Source organism: Numida meleagris, chromosome 2 (genome assembly GCF_002078875.1).
Source record: "Numida meleagris isolate 19003 breed g44 Domestic line chromosome 2, NumMel1.0, whole genome shotgun sequence".
Classification (NCBI taxonomy): Eukaryota; Metazoa; Chordata; class Aves; order Galliformes; family Numididae; genus Numida; species Numida meleagris.
The window spans coordinates 74,823,539-74,840,938 of record NC_034410.1 but is presented as its reverse complement, the minus strand read 5'-3'; the positions used below and the strand labels follow the sequence as shown (position 1 = coordinate 74,840,938).

General features: G+C 35.0%; 1 protein-coding gene across 10 annotated transcripts in view; it reads right to left on the bottom strand.

Annotated features, from left to right (window-relative positions):
- DNAH5 (dynein axonemal heavy chain 5) overlaps nucleotides 1-17,400 on the bottom strand; it is a 132,874-nt gene that overhangs the window by 48,843 nt on the left and 66,631 nt on the right. For all 10 annotated transcript variants that reach the window (XR_002435124.1, XR_002435125.1, XR_002435126.1 and 7 more), the window contains 11 exons: nucleotides 15,742-15,936; nucleotides 15,283-15,417; nucleotides 14,620-14,727; nucleotides 11,862-12,015; nucleotides 11,139-11,285; nucleotides 9,177-9,418; nucleotides 4,753-4,929; nucleotides 4,042-4,246; nucleotides 3,436-3,578; nucleotides 2,566-2,700; nucleotides 682-804 (listed from right to left, as the gene is read on the bottom strand). Coding sequence is in view for 7 of the 10 variants with exons in the window: in XM_021386852.1 (XP_021242527.1) it covers nucleotides 682-804; nucleotides 2,566-2,700; nucleotides 3,436-3,578; nucleotides 4,042-4,246; nucleotides 4,753-4,929; nucleotides 9,177-9,418; nucleotides 11,139-11,285; nucleotides 11,862-12,015; nucleotides 14,620-14,727; nucleotides 15,283-15,417; nucleotides 15,742-15,936 (1,764 nt within the window). In the remaining 3 variants the exon portion in view is untranslated. The remainder of the gene's footprint in view (nucleotides 1-681; nucleotides 805-2,565; nucleotides 2,701-3,435; nucleotides 3,579-4,041; nucleotides 4,247-4,752; nucleotides 4,930-9,176; nucleotides 9,419-11,138; nucleotides 11,286-11,861; nucleotides 12,016-14,619; nucleotides 14,728-15,282; nucleotides 15,418-15,741; nucleotides 15,937-17,400) is intronic.

Here is a 17,400-nt window from a genome sequence, read left to right as displayed (position 1 = left end):
AGCTGTGGCCTCCACAATATAAATAGGATGCTAAGGTCCTTTAAAGTGTCCAGAAGAGGACACCAAAGCTCGTAACAAGGCTGAAGACATGGTCTGTGAGGAGACACTGAGGACATTGCACTGTCCAGTCTGGAGAAGAGGAGGCCAAGAGGCAACCTCACTGCTCCCTGCAGCTGCCTGTGAAGGGGAAGCAGTGGGAGGTACCAGGCTCTGCTCCTGTCACTGATGGCAGAACGGGAAGGGCACAGAGCTGCTCCAGAAGAGGTTCAGACTGTGCATTAGAAACATTTTTTTTATCATGAGGGTGGTCAAATGCTGAAACAGGCTTCCTAGATAGCTGGCTGTCAGTGCTCAAGGGGCATTTGGCTAATGCCTTCAGTAATACGCTGTAACTATTTGCGAGCCATGACAATATCAAACAGTTGGTCTAAGTGATCTTTGAAGGTCCCTTCCAACTGAACTGTTCCATTCTATTTTAACTACTTATTTAGTCAGTATATTTATTTTAATTAAGTTTATGAAAATATAAAGCTGGATGTGTTCTTTAAAAAGACTCTTTAAAACTCAAGTGTACGTATCTAGTTTACTCCCTACTGCCTGATTGAGAAGCCATTTTACAGCGTAACAAAGAAAGGAAGAAAATATCCTTTGCCTTCACCTTTTCTCTTTTACAAAACTAACCTGATCTCCCCATTCATTTATTATGGGCATATTCACATCATCAATGAAGACTGTCATCTTTTTGCCTGCAGGCGGACCATACATTGTGCCCATGCGCTTGTCCACATAACTTTCTATTGTGCGCTGTTAAAAAACAAGCATCAGAAAAATTACAGAGAGCCATACTTTTTCATATGAGTCATTCATTTAACCATATGAAGTGGAATTATATAGTAAGTTTTTTGTTACATAGTGTTTTACAAAGGAAAATTTAGACAACATGTGCTAGAAGTAATTCCAGTAACCCAACTAGAAGGTCTGAAATGTCATGCTATAGTATTACATTGGTATAAAATATTCCAAATATCTAGTTTAGACAACTGTGCCTCAGTTTCATGATTTTGAAACCATTTCAAATTATTTTCCAGTTTCAAACTTGTCAGTTTGCTGACCCTCTCGGTTTTAGGATGGTATTTTAACACAAAATTAACATGTTTATTTGAGACTAATGCAAAAAAATGAGAATTCATGAGGCTTAATTTTGTATATACAAACACTGAAATGCACTGAGAGACGTTTCAATTTCTGTGATGCTAATGAGAATCATAAAGTGTATGCATCTTCTTCATCTACATTTGTATTGTACTTAACTATTTCGTAGTCCATGTAGTTGAGGAGGACCTTAAATAATCATTGCATTCACCTGTGAGGTTTAAGAGAGGAGTATTCATCTTGAGAGGGAGGGGAAAGCAAAGGAGGAGAAGGGGAAAGGAGAAGGGCAGAGAAAGGGCAGTCATCTGTTTAAGACATCATGCCAAAGCTTACGGTTCTGAAATTCTGTTTTGTTAACTACTAGTTGGGCAGTGTGAGCTCCACCAAAGCTGTTAGCACTACTTTTTGACTTATTCGATTGAATAATGCAAAATATAAAACTTCTAATGAATTTTAAGAATCTTTTATTGTGATACATATTCATTTTGTCTATCCTCTGTCAGTTCAACCACCTGCTAGCTAGCATCTGTAACACTGAGTATGACAAATTAAATATCTGTTAATATTGCAAGATTAAACTAATAATCTGTCAGACTTGACAGAAGAAGTGATTCATGATGACCTTTCCAGTAGACACCAATATACTACATAAAATCATAAGGTGATAATCATATTCATACACACAAACTGAATAGATTTAATGAAATAACTTTTTTTTTTTAAGAAGCATGCTTGCCACCGCTATTTTTTCCAGCTTCTCACTATATAGCCAGCTTACAGATGACACCTCAGGCTTAGGGACAGCACTCTGCGTACAGCACAGACAGTGCTTAGGGTAGGCAAACAGAACCATATTAAAAATATTTACTATATATATATGGATAGTAGGTTAAAGAAATTCGAAATAATTCTAAGTACCTCAGCAGAAATTTGGACAGGCATTACAATTCAGGATTTAAGTATTCATAGTTCTGTTTAGAGCAGCTGTGCTGCATGTGTTACTTCTTAATGAGTAACGTAATTTACTTTAAATTGCAGACAGCACAGACTTTATGACAGATTGTTGTGGGTAGCACTTACTTTACACACAGGTTTTAGCAAAATCTAAGGAAAGTTGCTGACAGCTCTACCCAATTACTGAGAACCGATACATTTAACATAAAATCCTTAAGTATGGTGAAGCAAATAATAAGCATGTAATAGTCTAAGAATAGCTCAATAACTAGTGAGACATCGTTTACAGAAGTCTTTTATATCAAGTTCTTTGTCCATTTGAGTAGGCAATTTTTTGTTTCTGCGCTCATTTGCAATTAAATAGATCACTTTCAGAAGTATCTTGCCAACAAATTCTCAATACATCCATTAATCTCTGAATCCAGTAACGTGTTATTGGAAAGTGAATGACTACTATACCTGGAAAATTAATGGGGTAGTTGCAGAAGAAAAATTCAAACTCTTAGCCATGTGGGTTTCAGGGTTATATTTCGACATAAAACATTTGATGATAACAGTCTTTGCAGTTCCTTGCTCACCAATTAGTAGAACAGCCTAGACAAAGACAAAACAGAAGTAAGATGACAAACAAGAGAGGTGTACTTTGGCAAAACCTCACCAATCCCACAGATCTTTTAAGCAGAAATGAAATTAGAAAGGGAATGTAAAGTGAAGTCTCAACAAGGATCGTGTAGAAGCAAAATAGTTAACGTCTCATAGACCTTCACTTGTTAATCTTGCAGCAAATGGTCTTGTCACTGAGTACAATTTAGTGAACAAAGAAGGAGATTAAAAAGTAAAAAAGGATGTACTGTCTAGAGCCTCATTATCTGGAAGACTTCAATCACTGCTGTTATTTACCATATCCTCCTCATTTGATATAGTTTTGGTAATGAAGGAGTTTTATTCTTTAAAAAAAGGTCTATGAATTCTGTCATTGACTCATCTCAGCAGAGTTCTTACCAACAGAGCCTGGCACTCTGCTGTTCCGAGTTCCCTCCTGAACCACTTCTGCTCCAATATAGCTACATCATATTTCCATTATTTATGCAATAGGATGGATGGGTGGTGGGAGGGACAAGTAGTGGGAAGCCACAAAAGGCTGAAAACAGTGAGTATAACAGAATTCAAGTGCATTCACATGTATACAGCCCCTGGAATAACTATTATGGTTTTATATCACAAAAATGAAGTTCCTCCTTTTCAGTAGTTTCCTATTTCACTTCTGATACAAAAACTTCATAACGCACACTATTAGCAGTATTTAGATGTGAAATGCTGACAAAGTACCTTGCCCTGTTTAGCAATGGTTTCAATAAGGAAATCCATTCTCACGTTGTCAACATTTGGCACAAGAATGGAGCTATACTCTGGCGTGCTGCTACTAGGATATACATACTCTTCAACACGTGTATTCCAGTGCATCCAATTACCTAGTAGGAAAGAAATAGTTAATGTTTTATAAATACTAGATATTTTCACTTATTTTTTCTATCATTTTGAGTTATCTGTCAGTTCCTCTTACATACAATATTGTCACTCTGTAAACACAGAAAAATTATCTTGGAGTCTTACTACTCTTAAACCCCTGAGAGAAGCAACATGATCCACTGTTCCAGCTGTTTCCTAAAATTATGGCAAGAACATGATTTTCCAACTTGTTTATTTATTCACTTGATAACTCATTCACACAGTTCACGTAACTTTCTATTTCCACGTTATGATTTCTCAAAGGGAACAGAACAAAGCTTTATACATCACCAACATAAAGTGCAACTGTAAAACAAAATACAAGAGAAGCTAAGCTACAAAAAAAATGTATCTAAATTATCGAAAAGCACAATTTGAAAAAGAAATTCTAAGTTCTACCCCAAAGTACCCAAGAGGGCAACTAACCGTCCGATGCCACATAATAATCAAAGATGGTATCTTCACTGCCTTCAGGAATGCAGGGAAGATCAAGCTTTTTCGTTGCACAGTTTCGAAGCCAGTGCTCCATTTTGAACCTGTCTTCCAGTTCTAGTAATGCTCCTATGCTCCACATAAGAGAGAAGATATACAGCCTTTCCAAGTATTTTGCAGTCAGTTCCCCTCCTTGCTCCTGAAGGATTAAGTTAATTTTTTATTTTCAGTAGCCTTGATAATTTCTAGAAACAGTAGGTTAGAAGCATTCAGTAATGTTTAAATTTAATGATGTCTTAATAAACAAATAGATCAAATCAATATCCATTGGACTACAAAATAGAGAAAACCATCCAGAAAATATCACTTTTAATAACCCATTACAGTGTTTGATCTGTTTAAATTCTAGTTTATAATCTGGTAACAATTCACTGGAAAAAAAACATCCCAAATGAAAGCTGCTGATGCATGCTTTGTGTAAAACACCAAATCCACATGTGAAGAGAGCACAGCCTTACTACTGCTTTCAAATGAAAGAGAAAATATTCCTCATTAACCTGTATCTTCAGTAATACTCCAAGACGTCAAAAAAAATCTTCTCTTTACATAACTCCATGACCTAAAATTTTCTCCATTAGAGAAAATATATATTTAGTAAAGTAAATATATATAGTAAGTAAATATAAAAAATCTGCACTACTTTACCTTAGGTGGGATAAGACCCTGCATCATATTAATGCTCTGCATAATCACAAAGGCTTCCAACATCTCAGTCTTGCTTTGCAGAGACTGCATGCTGAAGCGGTACAAGTCTGGGAATGATGAAGAGTACAGCCCACGTAGAATTTCAGCTTCTTGGAATGAACGCCTTTTCAAAAATGCCTGTTACAAAGCATGGTGAGAGAATAAATTTAATTCCCAATGCAAGAGAATAAATTCAACTCTACTAATTCAAAAAGTCCTATAAACATGGAAAGTTCATTTCTCATGGGGAAAGTTGATTTCTCTTGGTGGAGGACTCAGATTCCCTGCCTTTTGGGCAGAGTTTGGCAAGCAGAAAATGGACACAGAAATGGATAACTCCTACTAGAGGTTCAGCACAGATACAGGAGAAAAAAAAACATTCAAAGTTTTTAGCAGCAAAAAAATCATTCTTTCAAATATATATTTTTTTAATTACAACGACTGTGATTAAACTCTGCAAAGAAAGAATATGTATTTAACAGAAGTTTCATTTGTTCTGCACAATGTTAACTTTTTGCTGTGATAGAGATTGCCTCAGAAACATCTGAAAGTTGCAGAGAAAAAGGTGGTATTTCAGGGAGCATGCCTGCTGAGTGTCCATAAACTTATACTATTAATAGTATTTATTGTGCATCCCTGTCTATGTTGCAGTAAATACTATTTCAACATAGCTTTTTTGGTGCGTATGTAGTGTTACACTGGAACATGCTTCTAAGAGCATTTCTGGAGCCTCAGTGTATTGAGATACTCAAAACCCAGCTGGATCCAGTCCTTTGCAACCTGTTTCTGTTGACCCCTTTTGAAGCAGGCTCAACTACATGGTCTCCAGTGTCCCTTTCCAACCTCTACTATTATGCGCTTTTGTGATTCTCTTCCACATGTTTACTTTCACTGTCTTGAAACTCAGTCTTTTGCTGCTCAAAGTAAATAATTTATTACAAATAGGTAGATGCATGAAAAAAGCTTTCTAGAAACAGGGACATGGAAAATAAAAGAGTTAAAGATTAAACGGCAGAACTATTTAAAATAGGTAACTGGAACTTCACCAGCTGTTCAGAAGATATTAGGGTTAATCACAAAAGTTGGTAAAATACCGTTTTTTGAAGAAGTTGATAACTTTGATCACTTTGCAAAATCTGCTTTAAAAGTAAGTTAGAAAAGATCACCAATATAAAATGTTTTAGATCTCTTTTAGCAGATTTGGAATTTGCTCATGTATTAATATATGGGATGCCAATAAGCTGTTATATGTAGGTATTTATAAATTATGACAGAAAATCTAAATATATACAATGTTTTCTTAAGATACTCATATTTTTTATAATTAATTTTCAAAGTTCTTCTGTTCTTCAACCAATACCGTGTTTCCTTCAGCATCCAAGAAATAGGAACTAAAGAAAGAAAATTCCACTTAATTCTGATAGAAAAATAAGTAAAACCTTTAGTAAAGATTGCAAGATTAACATCTACCTGCTGGAATATGTAGTATATTTCACAACAAAATAGCTTCAAAGGGATATGTACTGGAAGAGACATCAAGATATTTTGTTTATGAAGTAAAATCAAAACAAAACCAAAAATATGCTGTTGGCTCAAATGATAAATAACTATAGGTTGTAATTTTAAAGTTGGTGGGGGGACAGTAGGAGAGGTTGGTAGGGTTGCTTCATGGCTGCAATGAACTTCGTTTGTTTTGTGTTATCTAAAAGCAAAAAAAAAGAAAAGAAAAGAAAAAAGAAAACAGCTTCATGTTTCCCGTTGTTGCTGCCACTGAAATATAAGATCATTATGGAATAAGTGAAATTTCATTCGTGCAACACTTACTCCAGCACAACTTCATTTTGCTTTTGTATCACTTTGAAATTATGAGGTAAACCAGATCTGATAAAGTAAAATATAATGCCCATTTTCTTTGTTTTTGCTGTTCTTTCAGCAGAATCTACAGCTCCATTTAAATTGAAACATTCTTTGAGTGTTGTGTGCAGTTAAACAAGGAGGGAATACCAATGCAAGGAGGCAGAGCTGTGAAATCCTAACATCAATAGGCCTTAGGCAGTGTTGTAAGTACAGAAACTGGTATCTCATGGGAACCACTGTCCTAGATGCATAATTTTCGCTTACACTTTTCCAAGTATCCATATTAATTTAAAAAAATAAAACAAAATTAAAAAGCAAAGTGTTGCAGTAATATACATAAGGCACTTGTGTTGACAGCATTTATTTGCCTTGGTAAAAATTCAGGTATGGTCAAATTATTAGAAAACTTACCAAAAACAATTTTTTTTCCAATAACAATGCAAACATTTCTGTCTTGGTAAAAAAAAAAAAGTATTAAATAAATTATCAATTATTTTCAAGTGTTACTATAATTAAACCGTCAGCTTCATATGACTTCATATGAAGGGAAAGGAGAACAGCTCCTAGGCACTACTAGAGAGAATGCTGGAGATTTTAAAAAGGCTAGAAAAAAGAAAAAAATGAATATTTCCTGTTGTCCCTGATCTTTGAGCACAGTAAAGCAAATACATTTCTGAAACCATGGTGAAAATTTTGTGGATATCTTTCCTCTTGCCTTAATTTTACTAGCAAAAGAACACTTCCTTCTGTCTTTATTTTTGTTTTGTTGCAATAATAAAAAAAAAAAGAATATCCCACAGTTGTGCATCAGAAGCTTTAAGGGTAAAAAAGACAAGAAATCTGAGAATAATGCAGAGTATTCATAGCAGGACCTGTAACATCTGAAAATTAATATGAAGCAAACAGCATTTGCTTCTGGCTAGTTAAGCAACACTGTCTACATGAGCCTTAGTTAAATTTTCCACAGTTATTCTCTACTTGAATTGGAAAATAAAAAAGTGAACGAGACCGTGAAACTCATTTTAAAAGTGATAAAAACCTTCTTAAAAATGAGAACAGCAAAATTCAGTCCCTGAACTCATAGTAACCCATGAAGGTTTGTTATTTTGAATCTGCAAACATGGAGTAAATGATGTTCTTATTTCTTCAACAGGAAGACTACATTATTTCTAGCATAAAATTTAAGTTTAGAGGCCAGGATAAGGAAATGTTAATTTAGTTTTATACAGAAGAAAAGTATATTAAGTTGGTTTTCAAAAGAAGCTAATTAAGTAGTTCTCTTTATGACAATAGGAATTAGTCTTAGAAACAAGAAAGTTTCAATTTCTGATATTCACGAAACATTTCATGTTTTATCAAAGCACAATAACATCAACAAAACATCATCAATAAGACTGCCTAAACATGACAAAAAATAAAGATAAATCAATATTTATTTTAATTTAGTTAAAGAAATAATAAGTGCTAATCCTGAGGAGCCCAGTTCATGGGTAAATTTCTAAGACAATATATGGCTTCAAAATAAAAAAAAGTAACAACAAAACATTTTTTTTCTTTACTGCTGTTGTCTCCACCATTTCAGAAAGCTGGAGTTTAATGTTGAAAGTTTTGTTGAGAGATATTATTGGGCAACATTAGGTAGATTATTGTCAACTCTTTTATTTCATCTTAACCAAGACATTTATTACACGGAGAAAAAAGCTCAAGTCTCTAAATATGTCATTCACTATATCAATGTCATTACTAGTGGTCAATCAAGATGAAGATTTATTTTTTAATGGGCTTTGGCCATGTAGAAGACAACATCTACAAGAAATAACTTTTATAAATCAGATTGAAATTTGAATATGTTATATGCTGCTCTTCTCTCTAAAACACACCTGTAACATGTTCTGTTTTCCTAACAGTTCCATTTGACATGAAACTGCAGAAAAAGATAGGATAACCACTCCTTGGTTTTTTTTAGGCATTTTGCTTCTAGGAATGTTAAACCAACAACTTATCAGGTAAGAATATACATTTAAAAATTAAAATTTGTTAATCCTGCATTTGTTTCTGGTTCTAAATCCCAACTGCAGTCAAGTTTATGAAACATCAAGAGAACCTATATTTTCTTGTGCACTGCTAGATTCCTGAACTGGCCTGCTGGCTCTTTCTTTTTCCTTGTTCTGAAATTATAGCGGAAGTTGCTTAGAAGTTGGTATTTTGACATCTGAGTTGCTCTTCAATTGTATAAAATACCTTGAATTACAGATTTGTTTAAAGGTGGAACATCCACGTTTTAAAAAGTGTAGTATGTTGACTATGCTCCTAAAAGAAATATCTTTTGTACAAACTACCATAAACTTCGCTATTCTAAATATTCAGATATGAATTTATACCGCACAAAAGCTGTTTCATATCTAGTCACAAAATTAGGTCCTGAAGTAACAATAGTGAACTGCTGAATGCAACAAATAAAACTTTCCATAAGTTTTATAATCTTTCCATAAGTTTTACAAGCAAATATAATCCCTTTGCTACTGTACCTCAAGGATAGGGCTCCAGTTGAGAACTGATGAGCTCATGAACACCATCCCATTCCTCGAGACTGTTGCCGGAGAAGCATTATCAATATTGTGAGGTTCAAAGACTATTTTACAATTTGGTGCCATAGGTATACGATCTCCATTTGCTAGTGTTAGAGTTCTGTTATCATCCAGGACAGAATTAAGGTTCTCAATCCAAATAGCATCAACTGGACCATCAAGAACTATCCAGATGTGGTCACCTACAGTCCAAAATAATTGACAGAAATGCCTATGAAAGAAGTTCCAGTTTCTTTCAAGGAACAGTTTCTTCTGCCTTTAAGTATGTTTTGAACTATTTCTGAATTCATGAACACAGCTACAATCTCATCTTTAAATACAATTTCCATTCCCTTTACTCACTTTCAATTAAGTGCTACATTTTTGTCACCTTACCATAATAATTATCCTTTGCTCAGTATATAAAGTGTCACAAGCGTAATTCATCAGTCCGTAAAAGTCTGAAACACAGTTTTATGGATTCGTTCTTCAATTCAATAATAAACTGGGTTTATTTCCACTTAACAGAAAGCAACATATAGAAGACAGAAACAACAGATCTATTTTAAACCAACATTCATCTGTTTCCAAAATGCTAGTGAGATTAAATGAAAGAAACACTTGAAAAGCCACTCTCTCAAGTAGCATGCTCACTTTCATATCTAAAGGAGGTTAATTAGGGAAAAGATTCTTGATTTTTATTCCTATGCCTATAAACTTGATCCATCTCCCTTTGAAGTTTTTCAAGCTCTTTCCAATTATTACTGGAAATGTATCTCAGCACCTGCCTGTGTTTCCTTGGAGGGTCCAGGTCCTGCTTGCATGACTTATGTACCAGGAAACGTTCCTCTGGCAACACCCCTGCCCTGGCAGCTCCCTTGGCTTCCAGCTCCCCACTTCTTAGGTTGCCAGCCCTGCTGGGCATTGCCATATGGCTCCATAGTCAGAGATCATTCCACTCTCATCTGCATTCAGAGAGTCATTACTACCTACACCTAGGCGCTATATTGCTAGGCACAAACCAAGAAGGTTCAGGCTAAGAAACCTCCTCACCTCTGAGCCAAATACCTTTACATTTATAGGTTTTTCATAGCTACAGTGCAGGCTTCTCAGGCATGAGACATTTTGGAGCTCACTTCATAAAGAGGCATTAAGAAAGTATTGCAAATAGTGAATCTTATTGAGAAAGTCACATGAGTGTGCTAACCTAATATTTCATGCTGAGGGGAAAAACTGAATCAACTGTTAATGCCACGCTGCATTCTCAAGGGTACTACATTTCCAAATTTGAAACAAAACTATAAAAATTAAATCCAATTTTTTTTCTATTGTAAGGAATCTGTATACTTAAAGAATATGAACTTTGTAGGAAAATTGAATAAACAATGTTAGATTTTCTCTTTCTTTATTCCTTTTCATTTCCACCTTTAGTCATACAGGCCTAATGATAAGGTCACATACTAATATTTAGACAAAAGAATTAAAAATCTATGTAGCACCAAGTTATCAAGTCCTTTTCTTTAATTAATATAGCAGTCTAAGAATATGACAAGATTGTTTTATATATGCCAGGTAGAAATTGATTGACTAAGTGGAATTACCAGTGCCATTTGAGATGAACTGTGATATGTGCAGGGCCAGCAGACACGGTACTACCAAAGGGGATTCACACCCTTTTATTATGGAAGCTTTAGACCAGGTGAAAATCCTAACAGCACCAAAATTTTGTCACGTTCCAGTGCTGGGGGAGGAGATTTTGACCTTCCACTTCTCTTTCATGCAAGACACTATCATTTCAAAAGAAAGGGATCAGCAAATTCTGCAAAACAGTATTTGCTACACTCCACAGTTTGAACATAAAGCATTTAGAACAGAGAATTTTTAAATACAATGACAGAAGTTCTTACACATTTTTTGTCATACCTTTCTTGGCTCTTAAAGTTTTTCTCCAAAGACTGGAAAATATTCCATCTGTCCAATCATTCGTTGCCACATCAAGACGACCAAACATCTGTGGTGCAGTTATAGCTTTAGGATTCATTCTCATTTCACGATGTGGCTGTCCACAATCTATGCAGGCAGATCACCAGTTAGTTTTGGTATTTATATTCAACAAGCAGAGAACTTTTAAAAACTCAAAATCTTTACATCTAGATGGATAGTTTAATAAGTATTCACCATTATAAGAAACTGTGTGCTTACTTGGAAAAGTTCGTAGCTGGAAAAAAAATGATAGAAGCAGCAGCTATTTTATACTGCAGATGAAGACATTGTCTTGTTAATTGTGTTCAAAAAGGAAAAGGGCTAAGAACTTATGACAGTGAGAAGCTTTCAGCATTACCTCAGCTGAATCTGAGAGACACTTCAACCACTTGATCCAGCTGCCTACCCAGACAGTACTGCTCTTTCTCAACATTTCTAGAATAAAAACTTCTGATGTATGCAAAACAGGATCCATATATTACATGACTTTGAATGTCAGTGGGGTATTTTTAAAAGATATTAGCATGATAATATTAAGTATCACAATATACTGAAATTAATTTTTCCATTAATTTATCCTCACAGTGATATAATTGAGGCTTTCTATAAAGAAACAGAACAAAATGTTACAACATTTTATAGTATAAATGCTTACATACATACCTGTCATGGCTTTCATCAAAGTGTGAATGCAAGCAGTTTTTCCTGAACCACTAGGCCCTAAAGTCATCAATCCATGTCTTACTCTCTGAGTTTCAAAAAGTTGGATAACTTTCAGTTTCCAAGGAGGATGACAAATAAGTCCAGCATCCTCCACCTATAGATAGTGTCAGAAATACAAAATATCATTATTTTAGTGCACAGGATATCTTGATATCTTATAAATATTTCCTCAGTAGAAGACTCTTTGTAAAGTGTTTGCATATATAACAGTTATTCGGAAAATGAAGAGTTATTTGGTGTTCAAATTTGTATTCAGAACAGTAAGCTCTGATAAAGCATCTTCTTCTAGCTCTTTTTAGGGTTTAGTCTGTCATTTTAAGAAAAGATAGGAACTTCAGAAACACTCTTGCTAGCAACGTATTTTGTAGCTACGAAGTGTCTTTCACTTACCTCTCAGAAAGTTTTTTTTTATTATTGTTGACATTTCTAATAATAAAGTTTCTTAAAAGTCTACAATACTCAGAAGTTCTTCTACAAAGCATTTTGTTAGATATTTATCAGTGTACAGAGAGACCTTTGAGAAACTTCTTCACGTGACCCTCCTGAGAAAAGATGTAATATTTTCCCATTTTTTACTAATTACGAGCTTAAAGAAGTTATCTCACTATAATGGTATTACTACTATTTGTGAAAGTGACTTAGCTGGAAATGAGTAAGAAAAAAATTGGAACAATTTCTTAATGATTCAGACCACAGTACATGTTTTTGACCAAGTCAAAAAAATTCTTAAAACTCAAGATCAATACTATTGAATACAATACAATTTCAATACAATTGAAATTCCCAAAATAACAAATTTAATTCATTTTAAAAATAATTTCTGTGTTTTAAATATGTTCCAAGTAAAATTTCAGAAAATGTTATCAGTAAAAAAAGGAGTAACGTTTTATTGATTTGGGTTTTTTTTGAGTTTTTTATTTCTCTGCTTAACTGTTACATAATTATTTGAGTAATTCTTCAAATTCTGGAGGAATGTTTAATAAAGCTGATCATGTAAGTGTTCATACTTTATTAACCTTCTATATCCCACTGATGTTCTTAAGCTAATCCTATTAGTGTTCCAAAAGATCTAATGAAAACTGAAACTGAAGAAATGCCATTTTAGGAAAATCTTTCTTTAAGCTCATGTTCTGTCTGTTAGACTTCATACAACTATTAAATCCTGGTTCACATACGGCAAATGTACATAGCCATGTTTTCCAAACTGATTACTACAAATGATTCACACAAAAAAAACACAAGATGTCACAACCATAATTCAGTGACATCCTTTAGAATAAGACTAATAATTACATGCCATGGAATATTTACTAGAGGTGACTTATTGAAATGTCCACCTCTTGAGAGAAGGCAAACTCCCACGGTAGAACGCATTGGGTAATCCATTCCATGATAGTCCCCCTAAGCAGTGTGACCTGTGACCTTAGCTGTTAGCAAACACCAGGGGAACCTGGTATGCTGACTGTAAGGAAAAAACAACATGGAGTGTGGAACAGGGTGGAGGTCCTGTTGCCAAGCCCTGTGATCATCCTGCAGGGACAGGGACTTGATGATACTAATGGAACTGATTAATTATCTTGTTTTCCTCAGCCAGTCCAGAGCCAGCAGTTTTCAACTGATCTGTCAAAAACAGGTTCTCTGAGTAAATTTTGCAAAACAAAGGTATGTTTGACTAGAGTCACACAAGCTCCACCTCTAAGTAAGAAAACAGTATAAAAATGGCCTAAGAGAGAAGGATTTGTGGGGAGGGGGAGGGGGAGGTAGTATCACTGATCAGTTGGGAGGACATGGTTGACTCTTCAGTTCATAGTGTGGGGGGAGATGTAACACCAAGGAGCTCAACAGACTCTGGTAGATCTTATCGCTATGAGGCCTTGGGAGTCTGGAGACAGAGCTAAAGTGTAAACAGGATGCTCCTTTAGTATGCACAGCTAATCTTGTCACATCTGGGACAGCTAAGGAACCCTTTGTTTGTTATCAATGTTGTTGGGAAGAACTTAAGGCCAATTAACCGTGAGTGGATTTACTGCTTGCAAGTGGAGGATATATAAGATGTATGTTAAACACAATAAAGAGGGCTTACTATTCTGATGCTACATTGACTGAGAGAATTCACTAACGGGACTAAGCGCCGACACATAGGCTGAGCCCGTCTTCTCCCCCATAGGGATTTCTAACGGGTAAGATTTTCACACTCAGTTATACCAAGTGCTTTCCTGGGAAACTTAGAAGTCTCTATAGAGTTATTTGATAATTTAACACAATTGCAGTCAGCTGTATTATTCAAGTTCTTGGTTAATCTTACATGTTATAAGAGTTCTCACTGGGTGTGGCCAAGTGACTCAAGGGTGATTGTGAGAGCCCATTTAGACTAATTGGGCAGTGCATTATTTGTGAATCCTTAATAGCAATAGCTCATATACTGAATGTGACCAGATTTACAGCACTGAATTTGGCACTAATTCAGGAATCTAAGCTCAGCTTCCCCCATGCCCCCTGACATCTGAGAACAAGCTGGAAAGCAAGGGGGTTTATTTTCTGCTGAACTTCTTTGCCCCTTTCACACAACATGTGCCAATGATAAAGATTTACTGAAAAGCTTAATATTAGCAGCTGGATAGATTCAACACAAGTAAAGTTTTTAGACAAGCCATCATGCTAGTAATGCCACAAACGTATAAATCAAGAGAAACATTACCTGTTTGTCAATGGCAGCTTCCAGTTCAGGATAGCTTTCTTTATCAAGATGGATATCTGGAAATAGATCTTCAATTAAACTCAGGAATAAGGGTTCATCTTCATCAATCTAGTGAAAGTCAAAAGAAAAAAAAATTAAAACCTATTTTGCTTTTCCTAGCATCTTAAAAGACAACTCCTAACCCTTGTGGGCTGAAGAAATATTTCAAAATCTAAGGAACCTTCTATGGTGACCCTCTAAGTGCTAAACATACTAGCAGAACATAATAGGAGATCATGATGCTTCCAATAACCAAAAGTTATTGAAAAGAGGTTTTATTAACTATTAAAGTCAGATGAAATGGAACTCATTAGTACAAATAACATTATTTTACAAGATTGACTGAATACAAGCAGCAGAAAACATTAGGCGAAAACTTCCATAGAGGCTCTTATATACATCTATTTGGCAATTTATTTCTGTAGTAGCAGTGGAAATTTGTTTATTACAAAAAATCTGAACAGGTCAAGTCATACAGGGAATGCAACATTTCCAAGATAGTATCAGAGTAAAAGGCCACATGCAATCTTCCAGTGAACACCTTAAAGGATTTAAACTGCATTTCCCAAAAATAAATGGCTCCAAAGTACAGGCTAGTTAATGCACCAGTTCCTCAGAGCTTACCAGTTTAGACAGGTTCATGTCTCTCAGCACACGCATAACTATGGTAGACTCAGTATCTGTAGGATTTGCTCTTTTTGCCGCTCCTAATGTGCGTAGCACTGACAATATATTCCGCAAGCCAAAATCATAATGCACCTAGAAGATATGCAAAGTTTGGGAAAAATTTCCCCTAGTTCATGGGGATTAAATGATTCTTGCTTATCATTTAAGGTATGAGAAGTGATACGTGCAGCACAAATGTCTCCTAACATCTGTTATGGGTTACCCACAACACATCTGGAATACCACACAGTCACTCCTTTAGGGGGATGTCAAAAAGAATTGGAATAGTAAAAGTGAGGAAACTTTCAGATTGAGATAAAGGCAGATTAATAGGGAAATACACAAATTAATACTAATAATTTGTGTGACTATTTATAACTTTTCCTAAAGACAATTCTTTCCTCAAATGAAAATAACCTGCTTTGATAGCTGTTCTTCACAGAGCTTGTACAGTGTAAAGAATTTCCTTGCCAACACAACATTAGCAATAAAACCACAACTAGCCAACTTGACACGAATTATAATTTGACGATCAGGAACCATCATGGCCACCGAACGGAAGTTGATCTTCAAGTTTTCAGGAAGTTCTTGCCGTCCAGCATATCCTGGATTCTGGAGAAAATAACAAGTTCTGAAGTTAATGGCACCTTGAACAAGTTGAAGAAACAACAAAGAAACATATTATCTGATTAGACAATATGTGTCCAACATTCTGGCTTACCTGGGCCACACTGACAGAAGAGGAATTGCCCTGGTCCGCATATAAAATATATAAAAGTTAACTTATATAAGTAACAACACTTTTTTCATTTTTTATATTTTTATTAAAACATTTTTTAAAAAGAGGGCAAAAAATATAAAATTAGCGGAATATTTGACCTTGTTTTTGCAAAACTAATGCATCACTGTCTGCTTTGATGGAAGTGGTTGCAATTCCTAGTGAGTTCTCAAGGTGCTCATCAGAGATTTTTGATTTATGTTAACTATTTATGTTAACTGAAAATGGAGTTGCAAATATACCAAAAAATTGACAATTTTTTTTTGCAATCTTCAAACATATTCTCAAATTTGTTAACCAAAACAGAAAGCAGGGCTGCATATTTTCTGCTGTACACAGGACACTTCTTAGCAGACACATCAAAATGTATAAAATTATTTGCCATATCTTGAGCTCTCCATAATTTAAGTTTCATTTAGAATGGTGTTACGATTTGAAATATAGCACAGGCAAGTTGATTTTCACCATTAAGATACATGTTTAATTCATCTAAATGAACAGTCAAATCCACCGAAATGCTAAATCTCTGAGCCATTTTTTATCTTCATGTTCTGGAATCAATTTTTCTTTTGATTCCATAAATGACTTTATTTCATTTTGCAAATCACAAAATCTATTCAGCATTTTACCTTTACTTAGCCACCTTACTTCAGAAAAGTAAAGGATATCCCCATGATCAGCTTCCAAACTTTTAAGGATCTCCTGAAATAAGCAATGATTCAACCCCTTGGACTTTACGAAATTCACAGATTTGATGACAATTGGTAGAAACACTAATCCAATACGCATTGCAAAACTATTTAAAAACATACTGCAAATTATTTTATACTTCTTGTGAGCTTTTGAAGATGTAACTTACACAATTTGTCAGCATTGCATGAGTATTCTGGATATTTCTTCCTCAGTGAATGTGTTATTAAATTATATTAAGAAATGAAAGAAGCCCAAGTTTAATAATTAAATAAGAAAACTAATATGTCTGCTTAATAACAAAAAACACATGTCTTCACAGGCACACACATGTGTAGGTGGGTTGAAATATTATTATTGGTAACCACTGTGTTTTACTTGTCAAAGGGCACAAGTGCATGTAACATGCAGTACATGCACATTTCAGTTTGGCTGAGTTTGTGTGTCAGGTGTGAGGGGAGGAGTCAGCACTGCACTGCACCCTCCCCTCCACAGCATTCTGCTGTCGCCTACAAAGTTCACACTTGATCTATGCGCAATCAGCACATGAAAAATAACACATAAAAGTCACATAATAAAGTCAAAAGTTTACAAGCTTGTGGGGCTAC